The 19788-nt window shown below is 34.0% G+C and overlaps 1 protein-coding gene across 7 annotated transcripts in view; it reads right to left on the bottom strand.

The window, feature by feature from the left end:
* Positions 1–19788, bottom strand: part of SNTG1 (syntrophin gamma 1) — a 315746-nt gene that overhangs the window by 43246 nt on the left and 252712 nt on the right. For all 7 annotated transcript variants that reach the window (XR_010439215.1, XM_064706080.1, XM_064706079.1 and 4 more), the window contains 2 exons: positions 8403–8519; positions 4134–4205 (listed from right to left, as the gene is read on the bottom strand). Coding sequence is in view for 6 of the 7 variants with exons in the window: in XM_064706080.1 (XP_064562150.1) it covers positions 4134–4205; positions 8403–8519 (189 nt within the window). In the remaining variant the exon portion in view is untranslated. The remainder of the gene's footprint in view (positions 1–4133; positions 4206–8402; positions 8520–19788) is intronic.

The raw sequence follows: 19788 nt of genomic DNA, 5'->3' as shown, positions 1-19788 counted from the left end.
TTCCACCCCTTAATAAACAGATCTATTGAATTTTTAATAAATAATTTCAAATGCTTACCAATTTATGCATTTACCCCCTCAGGTCTTAAGTTATTTGCATCCCCATAAATGCTCCTTTTACATCAAACATAGCTACTGCTGTTTGCCATTATTTCATAATTAATAATTTAAACCAATTAAATTGAAATGTGATTTTCGTACTCAGCCAGCTTTACCTAGGTTTCATGTCAATAATTATTATTTCATCACCAAAATCTTGAAAATTAAGAACTTCATATTTATATGATATAAATTTTTATCTGGTAGTTTGTAAACTTTATACAGAACCTTTTTTTTATATTGCATTATTGTTATGGTAGTGTATGAAAGTGGTTATGAGGATTTGGGGTTTTTCCCTATTTTGTTACTCTATAAAATTGTAAATGCTAAATTAGAGGTTCAGTGACATTTTGCTAAATTTCTTTCAACAAGACTGTTTTTCACACAATGAAAAGACTGCTTTTTAAAGTGTATTTTTATGCTTCAAATTTTAAGGTCTTCCTGGTCATTTAGAAGATCCTAATCAAATCAGAATAGAGACTTAATGCCTTGCTTCTACTTCCTTTTCTTTGTAATCTGATCCAGAAAATAAAAAAAAAAAAGTATACAGTTACAACAAAATAGTGATTTATTTGATGAGCATTATAAATATGAATCCACTAGCTATAAATCACATAATATTCTCTGAAATCTCTGAATAAAGTGCAGAACATCCTGCCCTTTAGCTGCTTGACACTAAGGAAACTGTGACAATTTAAAATGGCATCCCAGTCTTCTTTATTGTTTGTGAAAGAAATCAGAGCCTTTGGAATGGATACTAAAGGAAAAAGAGCACTAAACACATGCAAGTAAATATAAAGAATACATGGTGGAAGCCAAGTTTTGGGGTTTAATTAACATTTTTGGACTATATGCTCTTCCTGAAGATTAAATCTGTTAAGCACTTTGTAGCAGACAAAGCATTGTGTAGACATTAATATTTGATTACTGTTTGAATATTTTTACTGTTACCAGAAGAGGAATTATTCTCTCATCCTGAAACACTAAAATATGCATTCAGTAGGATCTGGGAGCTCATATTCTCCACTGTAGTGCTTCTGTCATGAAGAGACTTAAAGGAGTCTCAAACTGAGGAAAATTACAATTTTATTTAAAAAGACAAACTTAGGGTAGTAAGTCTCTGTAATCCAGACTGTCCTTGTGAAATTCATCGGAATTTTAGTCACAATCAAGGAATGGAAAATGGAGAAAAAATACTTAAAGACATATTGAGTAAAGTCCTGTCCTTATGGCATGAGGGACAGTTATTGAAATTGCCAATATATAAAAAAGAAAACACCAGCTACCTTGGGTGACATTGCATCCTAATGAATCTAAGTCTGAATATGGACAATTTTTTTTTTAAATATCTCACTCAAAAGCAAGCAAGCCATGCAATACAGATACACTTTGCTTGGTAAATGATATGGTAACACTTAATTTGCTTAGTAAATGATGTGGTAACACTTGATTGTAAAGCACTGCTTCTCACTCCTGAGCTAATTCATACAGAGGTTAGCACAGCCTATTTGCAAGTCCTACTTGAAGTGAATATTAGCCAGAAAACCTGTGTCATTCTACAAGTTTGATAGATTTATAATAAAAGTAACATTTGAGGTACTGTAAGAGGGAAGAAGCTTGAAGGTGACCACAAAACACCAGAGTAACCTTTTTTGTTTTTTTTTACGTGGTCTCTGATTCAGTAATATCCATGGGGCTTGTTCAAATGGGTCTAAAAACCATTCATTGCTTAAATGGAGACTTTTAAGATGCTGGCATAAAAGCTGAACAAAACCTTGAGTTTCTACAGATGTTCAATGTAGCAGTGTAATGGGAAGCTGTTTTTCTTGGTTTTATTTGCTTTTATATTTAGTGAAACCATAGTTAAGTTCTATAGCAACTGCTGTAGGAAACTAGAATATGGTGAAGATTAATGCTCCAATGTCAGAAGCTGCAATTGCAGTGCAATGATTTTCGCACTTCCAGTTTTTATTATTTACAGGTTTTTGTCAGCTACAGAACCTGCTTGAAACATTTTAGCATTTTACAAGCCTGACCATATTTACAGAAAATACACAAATAACTAAATATGAATAAAGTGATAAAGAAACACATAAATTACATTCTTATATTACTTACGCTGGAATTGCCTCTCTGTTAATATAGACTGAGGCTGGAAAATCTACACCTCTTCCCAGACAGTTTGGATGGCTGGATGATAAAAAAACCCCAGATATTTGCACTCTTTTCTGTGCTTCCACACAACATTGCCAGAAATTAACTGTTTTAGGTTTTACTGCTTTGTGGACTGTCTCCTTGCCTGTAATAACTTCTGCTACATGACTGAGAAATGAAAAAATCCCCAAAAAACCAATGTATTGATATACAAGAATAGGAGACACAGAACAAAGAGGGGAACAGAAAAACGGCAAAAATTGCAAGTGAATTAAGAAGACCATTAACAAAGGTAAATGGCTAAAAGAAAAGAAGAAGGACCTTTAAATTACAGAAAATTATATGCCATACATTCCATAAATTTCTATTCAAAGAGTATAAAAAAATCTTTGGATAAGTCATAAGGAGGAGTCATCCTGGCTCCAAAGCACTTAGTTCTCTAATAAAGAAGAGCTACCTTGATGCTTATTGCATTAAGCCCAAGGCCTGAAGGAATCAGAGGTTACCAAAGGGAAAGAGGAAAAAAGTGCATGTAAGAAGTGGCATTTTTCAACTCTTTCAAAGCCTTAGTGTTCTTAGAGCATTGTTCACTTACACCCCCAGTGAAATGCCTTCACCGAGTGAACCGAGTGAACTGAGTGAACAACTTGTCCTGTTATTCCTTTTCCTACATGAGCAATGCTAAGGAGCCAATATTTGCACACACTTGGTAATTGAAGGATATCCCAAGGGATGGGAAGTTTTATGTTTGGGAGGTTCTACTCCTTGAAGAAGACTCCAGACCTCACAGCCAACATAGCAGTAAAAGAAAACTTTCCACTTCTCTGCTCAGATGGCCAGCAAAGAGGATTTTTTCAGACTATAAACTTGGCAGGGTTTTTTCTTTGTTTTTTTTTTTTTGGTTTTGGGTTTTTTTTTTTTTGAAGTCTCAAGTGTAGAAAGTTTCCAAATTTTATTGAGCCATTGCAACCTTAATCTGTCTCCCTAAGGAAAATATAGTGCACCTATGTGACCTACAAACCTAAGAAATGTGCCATTTATGTCAGTTAAAGGTCTACCCAGTGGAAAAGACTTAAAAAAAGTATAGTATTTTCATATTTCTCATTGATTCTGGTCTGCCTCTGCCTAGATAAAATGATAGAATTGTTAAAATTACCTTTTGTGTAATTTGGACCAAAAAAACCCCAAGACCAACATAAATCAGAAAGTACTTCACATGAATAGAAAAATGCATCTCTTTTCCTTCTCATTAGAGAAATTTTGAGCATCTGTTTTTCACTGTTTTTAAAATAGAGAAAAGAGCAGATAAAAATAATTGTGATTGAATTAATAATTAAAAAAAATTGAAACAATGTACAATAATGGTCTAATTTAACTTTCTACTCATAATTTTAGGTTTCTAAACATGTATCACTATCTCTTCTCATTTATTACACTTCAGACAGACTGAAGAAAATGGAAAAAATAAGACAAAAGTTTTCAGAAGTGTATTGTATATTTTAAAGGCTCTGTTCTCAGTCCTAGTGAAGTCATACATTGTAGCTGCTATTAGTTCTATGACTGTATTTGAAAACAACCAAAGTGATCACGGCTTCTTTAGGTCCTCTGTTAGAAAAGTTAGTGTTACACTAGCTAAATGTGGCATTAAAGTGAAGCTGTAAAGTCCAAACAGCATTATGGAGAAATAAGGCCATTTCCTAGTCAAAATCAGTTTATTTCCAATTTTGCCATGACTTCTACTTCAATTTTGTACCTACTGACACCAGAACTTCTGATATTGGACTTCAAAAAGAAAAAAAATAGATCTCTTTCTACAAGGTAGTTAGTATTATGCTCTTGTCTGTCAAAGTGGCAATTTATTTTATACTTTCTTATCATACCTTGAGAATTTTGCACATTATCTCATAAACTGAAAATGTTTTCTCAGCTCGTGTCCAATCCCAGGTTGTGACCTTTAAAAAACAAACAAAACACAAAATAAACAGAAAAAGAAATGAAGTTATTTTTGTTGATTTTTAAGAATTAAGTTTATTAACAAAAAAAACTCCCTAAATTATTTACATTGATTAAAATATATTCAGAAAGACCAAGCACTGCCTCAAAGCAACATCTAGCAGGGACCAGACCCTTCCATCTAGGAGATGTCCTCCCTGTCCTTACAATGCAGATCCTCTGCATGCAGCCTGCTCTATGCAAAATGAAGATACTTCCCCAGGGAACTTGCAGGGTTTGCAGTGAGATCCTGAGAGGATGCAGCCCTTGAATTTTCATCTCACAAAGCCAGGGCCCTGCTCATTAGAAAACACACTTCTCACCACTTTCCTCCTTGTAACTGCTTGCCACTATTTGCTCCCAATCGCCTACAGCGTTTGCAGATCCACAAAACCAGTCCCCAATCTTGCCACGTCCCAGACACTTACCCCACACCCCCTGAGATCCAGAGGGAAAAAAACCAAGCATGAAGCAACACAGGCAGATGTTAATTTTTCTTTTTATCTTACCAAGATCAATCTGCTCCTAAATTCTAACAAACTAAGATTTGAAGAATAGTCTTTTTTTTATTTTCCTCTTTGTTTTGGGATTTCACAACTGTTTCTAACTGTGTTCATTTTAAGCAATTGTTTTTACACAGAAAAACGCATATATAAAAGAATTAAATTAAATCATGGAAGGGGTGGTGTAAAGACTTAAATGAGACAGAAAGAGCTAGATTAATGTATTCAGTAAGGGAAGAGTTAAGGCAAGATCAGAACAGTGTACAAAATTTCCAAGGAAAATGCAAGGATAAAACAGGAAAATATTAAAAATGTCAAAATAAATAAGAAAGCACAAAATAGAATCAAATTGAGGTTATAAATGGAAGAATAATCAACTTAATGGTAAGATACTTTGGACAGTGGCCCATATCCAAAGGAAGACAGCTGTATCATTAAATTTGTTAGACACAATGAAGAGTTTATGAAAACATACATTACTGCTTCAACCAGATTCAGGATAAAGTTTTTGAAAGTTTAAAAAAAAAAAATTAATAGTTTCTAAAGCCCAAGGAACAAAATATTATATGAGATCAATTTATTTCTTATTTAAAGAGAAAGTAATCATTAATAGATCAAAATTATTTTGATGCTGTATGAGAAAATTCTATATCTGACTAATTTTTAGTTATAAACATCGCTGCAATGGAAGGTCCTTTAAGGAAATCACAGGTAGGAATGAAAAGTTCAAAAACACAGTGCTACAGTTCCTCTTCTATTAGAATTTTCTATATTTACAGTCATTGTCAAATGTACTCTTCCCTATCTTATTGAACTGTGGGTATTAAACCACAAAGCTACTCTCTCTTCTATGGACAAAAAGATAAATTTCTCACTATGAACAGAAAAATGGGGAGAGGAGCCTTGCTACAGTCCCACTGAGCCCACAACACCCAGTCACACCAGAGGAAGTCTTATTGTGCTACGAGGAAAAGTCATTATTATTGCTCCTGAAGCACAAAGTCATTTGGAGTCATGTTTAAAAATTTACGATAGGCTCCATATTTTGGGAGAGAATATAAGAGCTCCCTCTTCTCCCCTGGTTTCCTGATTTTGTTTGTAACTGTAAAGGGAGGTTTTTTCAGGTCAAAACAAAACTCTTTCTGTACAAAGATATGTGCAAAACAAAAGTAATTGTAGAATTAAGATGCCCATAGAAATTGCTGCACCATTCACTTTTAATATTTTCATTTAAAATATTGAGTAGCAAAAGAAAGGATGTTAGTAGCTCTTTCTCAAGTAAATTTCTATTTATAAATTGGAAGAAATCCAAAACCCCCAGCGCTGACACAATTAATAATTCTAAAGAAGAAGATGTGCCAGGAAATAATAGAAAAAAATAATAGTAAATAAGTAATTTTCTTTAAAAATTTCAAAATGGAAATAAGAAGCACTAGGATTGTTCTTTTATCTGAGCATGGGAAGTAGAAGTACTATTGATCAAACAGATAAAAAAAGCAGGGGAGGCTGCTGATAGACATCGTTTAAACACATGCTTCCCTAATGTGTTAGAATTTGGCAGAGACTGGGGAAATACTTTTGTTTTATTTTCTGGTTAAGAAAGCTTGCAGAACACCTCTTTTCAGAAAACAACTTTGTCCAAGTAGTTTATACTGCACATATAAAGTAAAGCAGTTTTAATTTTAACTACACTTTATACATCTCCTAAAAAGAAGATCTGAAACTGTCATTGAAACTTTATTCATAATATTTTCTAATCTCTGGAAGAGACAAACCTTCAAAATAGCAAACTTTGCTGTATATGTAAAAGTTTGCATATAGAAAATAGGATTTTGGAAGTGTGCCAATATTATATACATTACATGTTAGAACTGGTTGAACTTTAAGGTCCTTTCTAACATAAACATTCTATGATTCTATGTCTTTAAGGCAGCTCTGTACGAGTTCTTCATCTGTCCTAAAAAAAGCATTCTCATCATTCTGTTACCCTCCTACTCCATGAAGAGAAAATATTTTTCTCTGCATTTGAAGAGTTTTTCTATTTTAGACTAGAAATCAGATTCTGCCAATACAAATTCATTTTGTTCTTGCAGCTGAGTTGAAACAAGAGCTATAAAAACGTGAGGATGGATTTCTTGTCTTATACTATATCAGCTTGCCAAGATTTTCCTTACTCATGTCACCATGGTTCAGGTTCTTCATATGAACATGTTCCTTTCACACCCATTAATCACCCCCCCATCAGACATTTACCCCCTATAAGTATATTATTCCTATAAATTTATGATTCTTTAGTAAAGAGGTTTGTGGTCTCTTTCATAGTTCTCAGAAAAGAATAATCTTCCTTTTTTATATTGAACAGGATTTCTCATCATTGTTTCTGATTCTATCTAGTACCCAGAATGGAGTTGGTTTTACTTGACAGGCAGCAAATGCTGAAGTAGATCTGGCAAAGACAGAAGAGATGTTTTTGAATTAAGGTGCTTGTTATCATAATCTGACATTTTAAGTGGACCCTGACAAATTAATTAATAGACCTGAGAAAGCCAAAATCCCACACCCATGAACTAGTCTACAAACATTGAACATATGATGTTTTCAGTTCATACTTACTTCCATTCCCCATGTCTTTCACATGTTTTTAAACCTTTTGCTAAATGAATACCAATAGTTACTGATGATCAATCTAAAGATTTGCAAGATGACTTTGAACTACCTCAGGAAGATATTGCCCCAAGAGGTGGAAGATGCCCCATCTCTGAAAGCATTCAAGACCAGGTTCGACAGGCTCTGAGCAACCTGCCCCAGTTGAAGGTGTCCCTGCTTGTTGTAAGGAGGTTGGACTAGATGACCTTTAAAGCTCCCTTTCAACCCAAACTATTTTATGATTCTGTTTCAGGCAGGAAGGAGCTACAGCCTGACAAACACAGGGTTTAGCAGCAGTCAGAAAGGTCACCCAATAAACAGGAAAAATTAATCCACATGACTCTTCCTGCTGCAGGCATGGATAGGACTGCTACTGTCTCCTTAGCAACTGGCTTAAAAGTTAGCTAGAGCATCTTAACTGCATCTTAGATGTACCATAAGACAGTGAAAGCAAATTGCTGAGTATAAGACAAGCACTAAAATTTTGCCTGGTGTTCCCAGTGAGATTCCAATTAATATTTTAACTTAAAGCCATTTCATTTTATTCCCTACCTTCCTTTTGGTGCTCTCAGACTTACAAAAACTTACATTCAGGATGGAATCTAAATAGAGATATATTGCCATCTCTATAGCATGCAAAAAGCTTTGGTATTTCCCCAAATCTCAGCAGTTTCTCTAGAAAGATTGTTCAGTTTAAATCTAACCATGTTGCTTTGGGCCTGTTCTGTCTGCCAAAAGAAAATTAAAAGCTCCCTTTTAACATGAGCAGATTTCGCTTTTATTTTTTAAGTGTTCATTTAAGTTTGGGAAAATAAGTTCTTGTAGATACCCAATCAGATGAAGAGCTGTTTTCCATCACTTCTCTACCACACACCCTGGAACTCTGCTGTTAGTTACAGTCCTGCTAGCCCAATGAGTGGTATCTCATTGTGAAAGACTTGTACATATTATATGACAATATTTTATTTAATAACATTTATTCCCACTAAGCATAAGAAACATACTTACTGGAGGTGCTATAAATTTATACAGGGAAGATCCCCTCAGTGCTAGGAACTTTGGTGTGTACATTCGGTCCTGAAGGGAGTCTTGTTCCCGTTCTTCCGTCCAGCCCATGTAGACTATCTGACAAAAAAATCAATAGTGTTGACAATTTCTCAGAAATTTTCTTGTGTTGCAAGTATTTCACGTGCATAAACTGATGTCTGTTAAAGTTAACATAGCTGCAAACTTTGAACCCCAGACACAATATCATACATTGACAGTTTTTATAAATGATGCCTGTTAGGACAATGCAAAAGCATGAGAAGAAATACTTATTGCACTAGTAACAACAAAAAACCTAAACCACATACTCCAGGGGTGTTAAAGGTGCATTCTACATATTTGCTGACAGATCATGTCAGTGAAATTTAATGTAAGTGAAGTGTAAGGAGCCACCAGTCAGGAATTCTAAGTCAAGCAGCTGCTGTTATACAGCAACACAGACACAGCCTCCACACCCAAGTTCACAGTCACACATTAAACAATATGACGATACAAATTTCATTTCCAAATAATGCCATTTTTTTTCTTTTTTTTTTTACTCCCTGAAAATCTCTGTGTGGGAGTTTTGAACCTTTTTGCTTAGAAAGAGGAAATTAGCAGACTATTTTCAGTCACTATTTTGAACAGATTTCATCTGTAGCTACAACGGAGTTGTAGAATCCTGTAGAGTCTTACCACTACCTGCAGATCTTCTGACACAGATGTTTGAGCTAGAACTTATTCCAGCTCACTTTAGGATGTAATTTCCTACCTATCCTGTTAATTTTGAGTTATTTAATATCAAAATCTTAAAGAGTAGAATAACTTGAGTCACCACTATACCAACTTCTGGAAAACCACTGAACAGGGAGTAGACACATGAAGGGACATTTGATTTATAACCGTGCCATTAGTAATAAAATACATTTTCCAGTGCACAGAGATACACTACTGCTGCAGAAAATAGTTCAACCCATATTTCATACAGGGCTGCTCATGGGAATAGATCTATTTCTAAATGTCTCTGTGAAACTGATCTCTACACTAACAAAGAAGTTACAGGACATTGTCTTCAATGTCAATAATAATAGTGTAAAGAAAATGGTAATAATTATGAAACAAAAAGGTAAAAAACTAAACAAGTTTGTAAGTGCACCAGTGGTATGAATGTTCTTAAAATGAATGTTTTCATTGCATGTTTTATCCTCACAGATTTTAAACGTTGTGTACCTTTTGAAAAGATATTTACACTAGTTTATTTCTGTACTTTTGGGCAGAAAATTTTCAGCAACATTTCTTCATGGAATATGCATTAAATAAATAGTGTGTCTATTGTTTTTCTTTTTCTCTCTTCTTTTTTTTTTGTGGGGGGGGGTGACAGGGGAGGTTGTATTTTTTTTCATAACACACTGGAAATTATTAGCTTTTTCAAAATCCCCTTGTATGAAATCAACACTATGAGTCTCTGTCACAATTTATTGGATATTTTATGGTCTATAACCAGAGACAGGGAGAAGGTCCATTTTTCTCTTACTACAGGGACACCTCAATACTTAATTATTTTGTCAATATCAAACACTAAAACTGTCATATAGTCTCAGGTTCAATGAAGAACATGTGTTGAAGTATCTGCTCGTTTGGTGACTAAATAAGTTTATAAAAGTCAAAAAGAAGACAGATCTGTACCAGAATATTCAACTATCAAAAAGAATGCTAAACACTGTATTTTTATAAAATAACTAAAAAGCCATGTTCTCTGAAATCTCATTCATTCCTGAAAGAAGAACAATTCAGAACAAACAACTGACTGATAAAGTAAGAGAAGTTTTAAATTATTTCAATTCAATGTTTATTCAAGTTTTTCTCATTTCTGCTGTTTCATATGCTATCCATAAATAAGATCCTCATCCCTCTGACTCGACTGCAGTCTCTAGATCTCAGTGACTGAGGTAGTTTTACACAAAAGAGGTGTGAAAGTATAAACAAATTGTACTACTATGTGCAGGAGTTTGGCACATTTTCTGTCTATAACTCAAGAAAATGCATGATCTCTAATTTCTAGGAACTGAGACATCTATGCTTCAAAATCAATTCAATTGAATTAATTTGGTTTCATCTTGATTTCTTTAATTTAAATTGGACACACAGTAAGATATCATCTTGCCTGATGATATTTAATATCCCTGTAACATTGTATGTAATCCCCTCTTAGTGTTTTTCTCTTTCATATTTCTACATCTACTATTCATCAAAATAACAGGATACAGTCACTCATGCTGTGCAGAGGTGTTGATATTCCACATTTGATTGTCTCAACACTAAAGTAGCCATGAAATTTAGAGCAATTGCTCCCTTAGATATTTCTCCTTTGCCTCTGTAGATCACGAGGAAAAATTAGATTGATTTTCCAGACAACCTGCTGTACCAAAAGTTTTATTAACAGAAAAACATTTCTCCTTCAGGCTCAATACCTGCTATTCAACACAGAGAGGAACTGTCAAGCAAAGGCTGTATAATTATAATTAGGAACATTTACAAGTTTGTTTGAGTGCACGTGCATATTCACATGTGTGGATAAAAATACCTCAGGCTACATTCTGGAAAACAAGGCAAAAATAAAAAAATACTTGATAACTAATAGATAACTCTGAGAATTATTATGACTTTTAGTGTTCCTAAAGTGATCTCAGTTTATCTAAACATATTAAACATGTGAAATTAAATAAAATATTACAATTTTTTATAAAATGAAGGTGACAAACTGTTGAAAATTTTCACTTTTGTGGTAAAGTAGATGACATTTTTGAAACAGCTACTGGGAAATGTTCTGACTTCTAAAAAAGCTTTGACCTATAAAAACTTAGAGAAACTTAGTTACTTAAATGGTATTGTAACTTACAAAATTAATAGTTCATGCATATATATGAACAGAAATATTGGATGAATATGATATATGACTGAGAGTTTTGGATCGTATCTCAGTGTAGCTGCACATGGGGACTTGGCACATATAGCACTTCATGAAATTATGAAATTCCAAAAATTTCATTTCTGAAAATAAATGCTTAGCACAGACATGCGATAAACAGATATAAATGCTAATCACAAATAGACAGTGCATAATTTGCTCCTTTATAAAATAAAAAATTTAGTTAGTTTTCAATTTTATAAAGTTTTTTTGAGTCCCTATAAACCTTTTGATTGTTATCAACAAATGTGGAAGGGGTGGTGAAAACAGATTTTATTTATAACTTGCATTCCATTTGAAAGATAATTTTTGCATTCTGGTTTCTAACTTACCTCAACAGCTCATTCTTCAAAATCAAATGGTGACACAAATTAGTTAACTTAGTGGCTGCTGGTTCAGTAACAAAGATTCAATAAGTCATTATGGTTTATGACTTGAATCATGGAAAATTTTAAAAAAATCTATATTGAAATGATAAATGAAACAGGACAATTTCTTCAGTCAAAAATCCATAATCTTGTAATTTAGCATGTTCTTAAATCACACAGATATCCTAATCAAGCAAGATGAATTGCCATATTTTATATCAGTCCAACATATTGCTAAAAATTACTTAAATAGCCTTGACTATCAGGGTGACTTTTTCAGAGTTTTTACACATTATATTTTAGGAAGAATAGTAAGACAAAAATACAAGAACATTTCCCCAAAATGAAATGTAATATCTATGTGACATCATAAAAGTGAGGCAATTCAAAGATCAGAAAGGATGCACTGACAGCTTTTTATCTGGAAGTCTAATACTCATACTCACTTTATGTAAATTGTGCTGTAGGGTGACAGGATGAACATGGGATCCAAAGATTAATAAATATGTCAAACAATACAGAAGGGAAAGTATTCTCTTTACTTTTAAAATAGTTTTTTGGTATAGTCTAAAAATTCATTATAGTCAATTGTTAGCAGAAAAACAATTAAAAAACACAATGGAAATGTCAGAAAAAAATGGAAGAAAAAGGGGGTCACAACGCAATCATTGGCAAAATCTATTCTGCTTAGGAGATTGTTTAGGAGAAGGCTTAGGAATTTTATGCTGCATAAAAAAAAATTCAAAGTCAACAGAAGAACTAATGACATAAAATTTTGAAAAATTTTGCCCTATTTTAAATGAAGTAAAAATGTCTGCTATCCTGTTTTTCAGGTTTTTGAAAAGCCTTCTAATCTTTCCATATTTTTTTTACTTCCCGCAAATTTTTTTTCTTCCTCATTAAAAAAGAAGTTGACTAAAACTTTAGCTATCACTGACAGCTCTAAAGATCACCATATTTTTGAACCACTCAACTACACATTTATTATTTCATCTAAGATTACACAAGTATTGTATCTCAAAGCTTAATTTTTTTCTGTGTAAGAACTCATATTGTCATCTTGCTACCAGGCCAAGGCTGAGTATAGGTTTCCCATTTGGCTTTGTCTTGTTTTATTTTTAAAATGACCACACAAAAATTGAGGAAATATTATCAGGTCTTAAAGTAAATCATGTCAGAGAAAACAGAAAATATTTCTTAATTAGGAAAGGTGATTTTTTGCTTACAATCCAGATAAATGAAAACTGGTATCAAAGACTGAAAACAGAGCACATTTTCTCATATCAAACAACATCAGAATCAGAGCAAAGACAGTTGTTTACAGTAGTAAAACCTGCCTGGACCTCCGTAGAGATCTGTCCAAAATTAGCAGTGCTGTTCGAAAAACCTGCACAGCAATTTGTTACATTCAACAGCATCCCATGAAAAAACTTTGCATATTCCCAATGAAATGTACTGGATCTTGCTAGAACTCAGGACTATATTGACTGCTGCATGCCATTACTCCCTCCACAGTTTGAAAAATTATGGTTACATGTGGATACAGGACAGTTTCCCAAACAGGTAAAGAACTGTGTGTTGCTTTTCCACGTTTCTTCTTCTTGTTATAATCTACTAATCCATGGGAACATTTTGGCTCACTCACTGGGTTTTTCATCCAGTGCTACATGTTAATAGTCACAGCTTATTTCAAAGCACTCATTTTACTTATTTAAGACTTCTAAGTAGCTGTTTATTGAAATAAATTCTTCTAACAACAAAGTCAATTTGAACCTTAATTGGGCAACTGTGTGCCTTTGTCAAAATGTCAACATTAGAAGTTGGGATTTTTTGCTTCTCTTAAATTATTCAAGTCAATGCACAATTACGTGTATTTAAAATTCATTACAATTAGAATTTGTTCATTTTAATAGGGGTGATTAGCATTTAGAAAGCACAGACTTTTTCCAAGAAAGACCTTATGCAGCTGTTATTACAAAGATGGATTTGGATGCAAACTGCAGTATTAGATACCAATCTATATTAATTTCAGGAGTGTGTGTGAAATTATGAGCAGGAATCAGTACAAAAATAGCTCATGCTAGTCCTGTCTTCCAGGATATTGACTGGGTAATTAAAAAAAGATAAAAAATTAGCTAGAGTAGCTAGCCAGCATGTGGTAAACTCCCTGAAATGCACAAGGAATGTGTGCATTTTATACAGTATTAAGCATTTTCCTGCTAAATAGGTATGGTAGCTAGATGACAAAAAATAAAATCTTGTCTTATCTAAAGTAATCTGCCTTCCTCACCTGACTGACCTTTCTCCTTCTTGTAGACTTCTCTTATTTACTCACCACATAACTCACCTTCCAAGCAATTTACACATCAACACAATTTGAACAGCCCTGAGCAGGTTCATTTGATTACCAGGATTACCACTGAGGGGACTCATTCCTGATGACATCAGAGGCATTTTACAGCTGACCTGAGAGGCTTCAGATCTTCACTGATACTCTCAACAGAGCAGCTCTCAGCAAACACTTTGAAAATGTGCATGTCTCACACATTTCCTGACCAAAATGATTACTATATATCACACTATCATAATTTCCCCCTCCTTTTACTGTTGTATTACTGGAACCAGTAGGGTTCTGCTTTCTTTTATGGAAAAATACAAAAAATTCTTTGATATATAGCCATTTTTGAATCCCTACTTGTTAATTTTTCACCTCAAGTTGGAGGTGAAATTTAGGAACAGGCACAAGAACGGCTGCAAATTTTTATCCAGGAAATTTATGGGGGATTTTAAGGGTTTAAAATAGATAACAGTACAATACAGCAAGCTCAGCACTCATGTGAAAAGAAAGTAAACATCATTTATTTTAAAGTCTAGTAGCTTGACTGGTTTTAAGACTTGTCTTTTGATTAATGGCATTTTTTTTTCCTCTTCTAAAAGTACACAGCATGTATTTTTCATGCCTAAAATAAAAATGGGTCAAACAAAATTACTTCAAATAATCACGTTGGAGGGCATGACCTCTCCCTTTTGATGAACAACCTATCACATTCATCTTTTTCACCTCAGGGCAGACTATTGAAAGATGTTGAATGAAGAAAAAGACTAGAATATTACAAGTCACCAGACACTGCCTTGCAGATTTTTGATGAGCAAACAACTAAGCAAACAACTAAATATTTATCTTTCTTAAGTACCAGGGTGAGTGAAATATTTACAGAAACATTTAATACCATTCCTAACTTGTCCCAGGAGTATCTTTCAATTAGATTTCCGTGACTGGCTACAGATAACTTTTGGATTTTCTTCTTCTGCTTCTCTGAAAAAGACTGGGAAGCAGAACTTGGACAGGACCAGTGCAATTTAGGCTACGTGGCTGTCCCTGTGAGATCACAGTGCTCGTGCAGCTGCCTTGCTCACATCCTGAGGTGACTGAACCCAGCCCAAAGGAGATGGTAACATGGAAGAACCCCAAATGACTCAGTATAAAGAAAATACAGATGATGGGGTACAGGTTGTTTGAAATGAATTTTAGTAATAAATGTTTTGCATTTGCATAACATCAGAATTACATTTCCATAGAATCAGATGTTTACATTTCAAGGTGCTCACAAAGCCAGAATAAACCTGCAAATAATCACTGTATACTAAAGTTGTCTTTGAAGTCTCTGGTGTTGCTGTTTGCACAGGAAAATAAACATACTTGAGAGAAGTCCCTTTTTTGGTATCAATGACTTCACAAGTTCTGGCTTAGATATATTTTTATATCTTTGTCAGAACAAAGCTTGAAAATTAGCAGTTCACAAATATATGTAATTATACAAAAGCCTTTTTAGATTTAAAATATTTTATTTAAATATTGCAAGGAATAAACATCAATATCCAATAGAATAAATCTATCCATGCGTACTTGTTTACATTTTCATTCTCAATAATTTAAATGGCAACTGATGAAAATAGATATTAATGCTTGCAGAATTTCTTTGACTATTTCTACTGAAGAACAGTTATTTTCAGGCCTGCCTGATTATCAAAATAAAAAGACTTCTGCAAGCTGAAACTGTCCTTAAGACTTTCTCAGGGATCTCAGAGAACACAGTTACTGCTTATAAACTCCCAGAATAATAAAAATAAATAAAACCTTCAAAAATTGAAATTGAAAATTGAAAATAAATAATTGAAAACTGAAAATAAAACATTTAATAATTTTAGAGCACCATTACTTTGCCTCTCAGAAATAAAATAATTCTTTTAAGCACTCAATGCATGTAACTGAAAGAAAGATAAGTCAACAAGAGTTGAAATTTAATTTTTAAATTCAATACAGAACTTGGAAACCTACAGATGAGAAATTTTGCTGCATCTGCACAATGTCTTTGGAGAATCAATGTTACTATTGCCAGTTACTAACAGGGAAAAAAATCCAAGAGGTGTTATAAAATTTTAATCAAATCAATAAAGAATACTCCCTAAGGTAATTTTGTATCTTATTAGCTACAGCAAATAATCTTTTGTCTAATGATTTCACAGTTTTCAAGACCATTAGGCAATAGGTCTAATTAAGCTTAATTTCTAAATAGAAAGTGATAATAACTCTATTTATAAAAAATGAACAATGCAGTAACACTTCAAATCATAAAATGTAATAAAAAATTGGAAATTAATCCATAAATTTAATATATATAGATAACAGAAGTATTTCTTTTTTTATTATAAAAATCAGACAGCACTTATACACTATCTTCCTTTAACTCAAAATGCATTTCAAATATATCTATAAAAGAAATGAAGACCACTATTGAAAAAATAACTGTTGAACACATAAAACCTGTTTTTAAACAAACTGGTCCCAATGATCTTCCACTACAGCTGAATAGAGATAATATTATGGATCACTGCTTTTCTCTTTCAACTGCCTTCAGAATTCGAACTTTCAGTCACAAAAGCCTGAAAAATAAGCTGTTTTTATAAAAACAAATAAATACTCTGCAGTTGAAATCCAGAGTAAGTACTCTGACAGACAGTGAGATTTACTCACTATGTCTGTTTTGTAGCACTGTGGCAAAGAAATTATGCAGTAAAGCACCACTGATGCCTTTTAGGGTTTTTTAAATTTCTCAATTACTTTTGGTGAGAGATGTTATGAAATACCCATATTAAAAACTGTCACAATCTGATGGGGGCAAGTCGAGAGCAATCTGATTTATGTAGGGCATTCTCTGAGGAGAATTCTGACCAGATGACCTACAAAACGTCATCCAATATAAATTATTCTGTGATTCTTGGATCTCAAAGCCACCATATCTGTCTTGGAATCTGTTTTAAAGTGGTCTTGACTTACTGCTCTTACAAAAACAGCTTCAGCATTGTTTTTATTATAGTTTCACATTATTTCATTGCTATATACAAATCATATGCAGTAGTTCACATTTCATAATCCATCTGTAGCTGCCTAGGATTTCTAAATATCCCCACTTTTTATCTACCTTAATTTTCAGAGAGGCCGTGTATCAAGTTTCTCACTGGAGATTTCATCCCTAAAATACACTGTAAAGGAATTTTTAGCACAGATTGCTTGCAGGTAAAGTACCCTTGAGAATGAAGACATTGCTCACAAGCAGCAATGAAAGATGTACCCTATCATCCCTTCTCAGCTGTGTAAACAGGGGGAGAAAATGTTATGATTTGTGAAGGACCCTGATATACTACAGAGATTGACTAGGAAGGGAAAAAGGAAGTAAGTCAGATGAGACAAGAATAAAGTTGCTAGTAAAGGACCAAAGTAATGATATGTAACTTTCATTCTTACATATGCTTAAAGTAAATAAAACTCTTCTTGGATCATAAAGAAAAGAAAAATTATGCTACTCCAGAATTACTTTAAATATCATTTGCAAACAGTGGTATTAAAATACAAATGTGTTGAGAAAGAGAACCAGCATACAGTCCCATTCTGAAAGAGCAAGGCAAGGTAGAGGATAACTACTGCTAAAATATCACCTTCAGAAGCTAAAAACAATCTTAGGGGGTGATTAGATGAAGAACATTATATTCAGCATGTTGTACATATTATTATTTTCATGCTTCTCTCCATATCCTATTTATTAACAAGTTGGGGTTTTGGTTCTGTTATAATAAAGATAGTTTTAATTTTTCTGCTTCTGTTTGGTTCTGTTTTGTTTCCATTATATTAAAGATGGTTTTAATTTTCCTGGTGTTTAGACTGAATCTAGGCTGTCCTGAGGATTCTATAGCTGGTCAAATGCCAATAGCCTGTGGCAGGGAGCTGGAAGTAGTGTTCATAACATTTACTGAACTCACACTGCACTTACTTTTTGACAGTGGAGTAATACCTGTCATTCATTAATTTGTCTCTAGCATCTCAGCATTTCCATGAATTTTGCAATTTCATTGGAAAAGCTCAGTCTTTAAAAAGTACCAAGTGAGATTCATTTTGCGGTATCAGAGCTTTTTTCCACTCATAATTTTTTTTTTAACACAGTGTCCCACTATCATGCGAAATGGAAGGAAGCAACCCATAAAATTAAGATTGTGTCCCAAATGAAGCCCAAATTTCAGTGTAAGATGTTGAGGCTCTCTATCCACAGAGCTCTACAGAGGGACAAGCAAGCTCCTTCACCCATAGAAAGATAATATAAGAACTCCTCCGAGGGTGCCATCTATCTGATCAAAGAAGAGATCCTGGCAAAATAGTTCAAGGCCCTGTGAAGTGCAAACAGTGACCTGCAGGAACATTATTTAACAATTGATGGATGCAAACTCACAATTAATACTTAGCTAGAAGTCACTCCTTTCACAAGAGAGCATCTCTTCTTTCAAGCTTTTTTTGCAAGGTCTCAGATGTCTGGATGCTATTTGCATAATAGGATCAGATCCTCTTCTTTCCCACTGTCTGGGTTTGGTTTTGAACAGCAGCCTACTTCAGCAGGAGGGCAAGAAGAGCTGGCTGCATTATTCCACCTACTGCCATCAGGGCAGGCGCGTGGGAGCAATAGGTTGGAGTGATGAGTGACTATTGCTTCCACTAAGCAAGTACTACAAACAGTAGGCTGTTAAACAAATAATGGGACGCAGCAGGACTTCTGGATGCATATTTGCAGAAAACAGCCAGAAACTGTACACTACTGTGTCTTGATCCTGCTGGGCTTTGTGGGTACTCTTGAGCTGGCTCGGATGATTCTGGTCACTCAGCATTTACTAACAGAGCCATCATGGCAGAGACCTGGTTTAGAGCAAGAAGCCCAGGCACAGAATTTCCTACCTATTTACACCTCCTCAGACCTTCAGACCTGCACACGCTATATCACTTGACTTTGTTTTGTTTTTTGCAGCCCAGCATTGCTGAGTGATATTCCAACAAGGTAAAATGTTTCTTAATGAATAAATAAAGAAATAATTTTGTCAGTTGTCAGCTCCTGAGTATAGTTTTTTGACCTGACACTGCTAAGTATCTATTTGCTGTGTTACAAAATATGACAGACTTACTAAGTTTTGCTTCCAAAAACACTAAGATTGAAAGCAAATATTTTCTAATAATCTAACCATATAACAGATACTGCTCGCTGAGCAGTGTCTCCTTACCAGGACATATAACTCTTTGGAAAGACAAAAAAGTGTTGTGACATTATGTATTTCTAGGGGATGTTTCTGCATTTGCAATTAGCTACATTTTTTTACATTTTTTACAGTTTTCCTTCAAATATTTTCAGTGATTAATGCTTCTCAGTGTTATTTTTTTCCTTCTTCATTTGTAGGTAACCCATAAATTGTCAATTACTTTGTACTATTATATAAATAGTACAACTATTTTCTGAAATTCAGGTAGCAACTCGGTCACTGGTCCCATGGACTATTATTGTGATGAGAGAGAAAGGACAAATGACCACCTGCAGTCAACAGAGTTCTGTATAAGCACTGTTTTTAGAAGTTCAAGGGAATAAATATTTTTCTGATCAGAAGCTATGATTTGAAGCACCGATCATCTGCACAGATGTAGAATAAGTAATGAGAAAAA

This window comes from Zonotrichia leucophrys, chromosome 2, assembly GCF_028769735.1.
Source record: "Zonotrichia leucophrys gambelii isolate GWCS_2022_RI chromosome 2, RI_Zleu_2.0, whole genome shotgun sequence".
NCBI classification, from domain to species: Eukaryota; Metazoa; Chordata; class Aves; order Passeriformes; family Passerellidae; genus Zonotrichia; species Zonotrichia leucophrys.
Note: the sequence above shows the minus strand (reverse complement) of the source record. Positions and strands in the feature narration are given on the sequence as shown.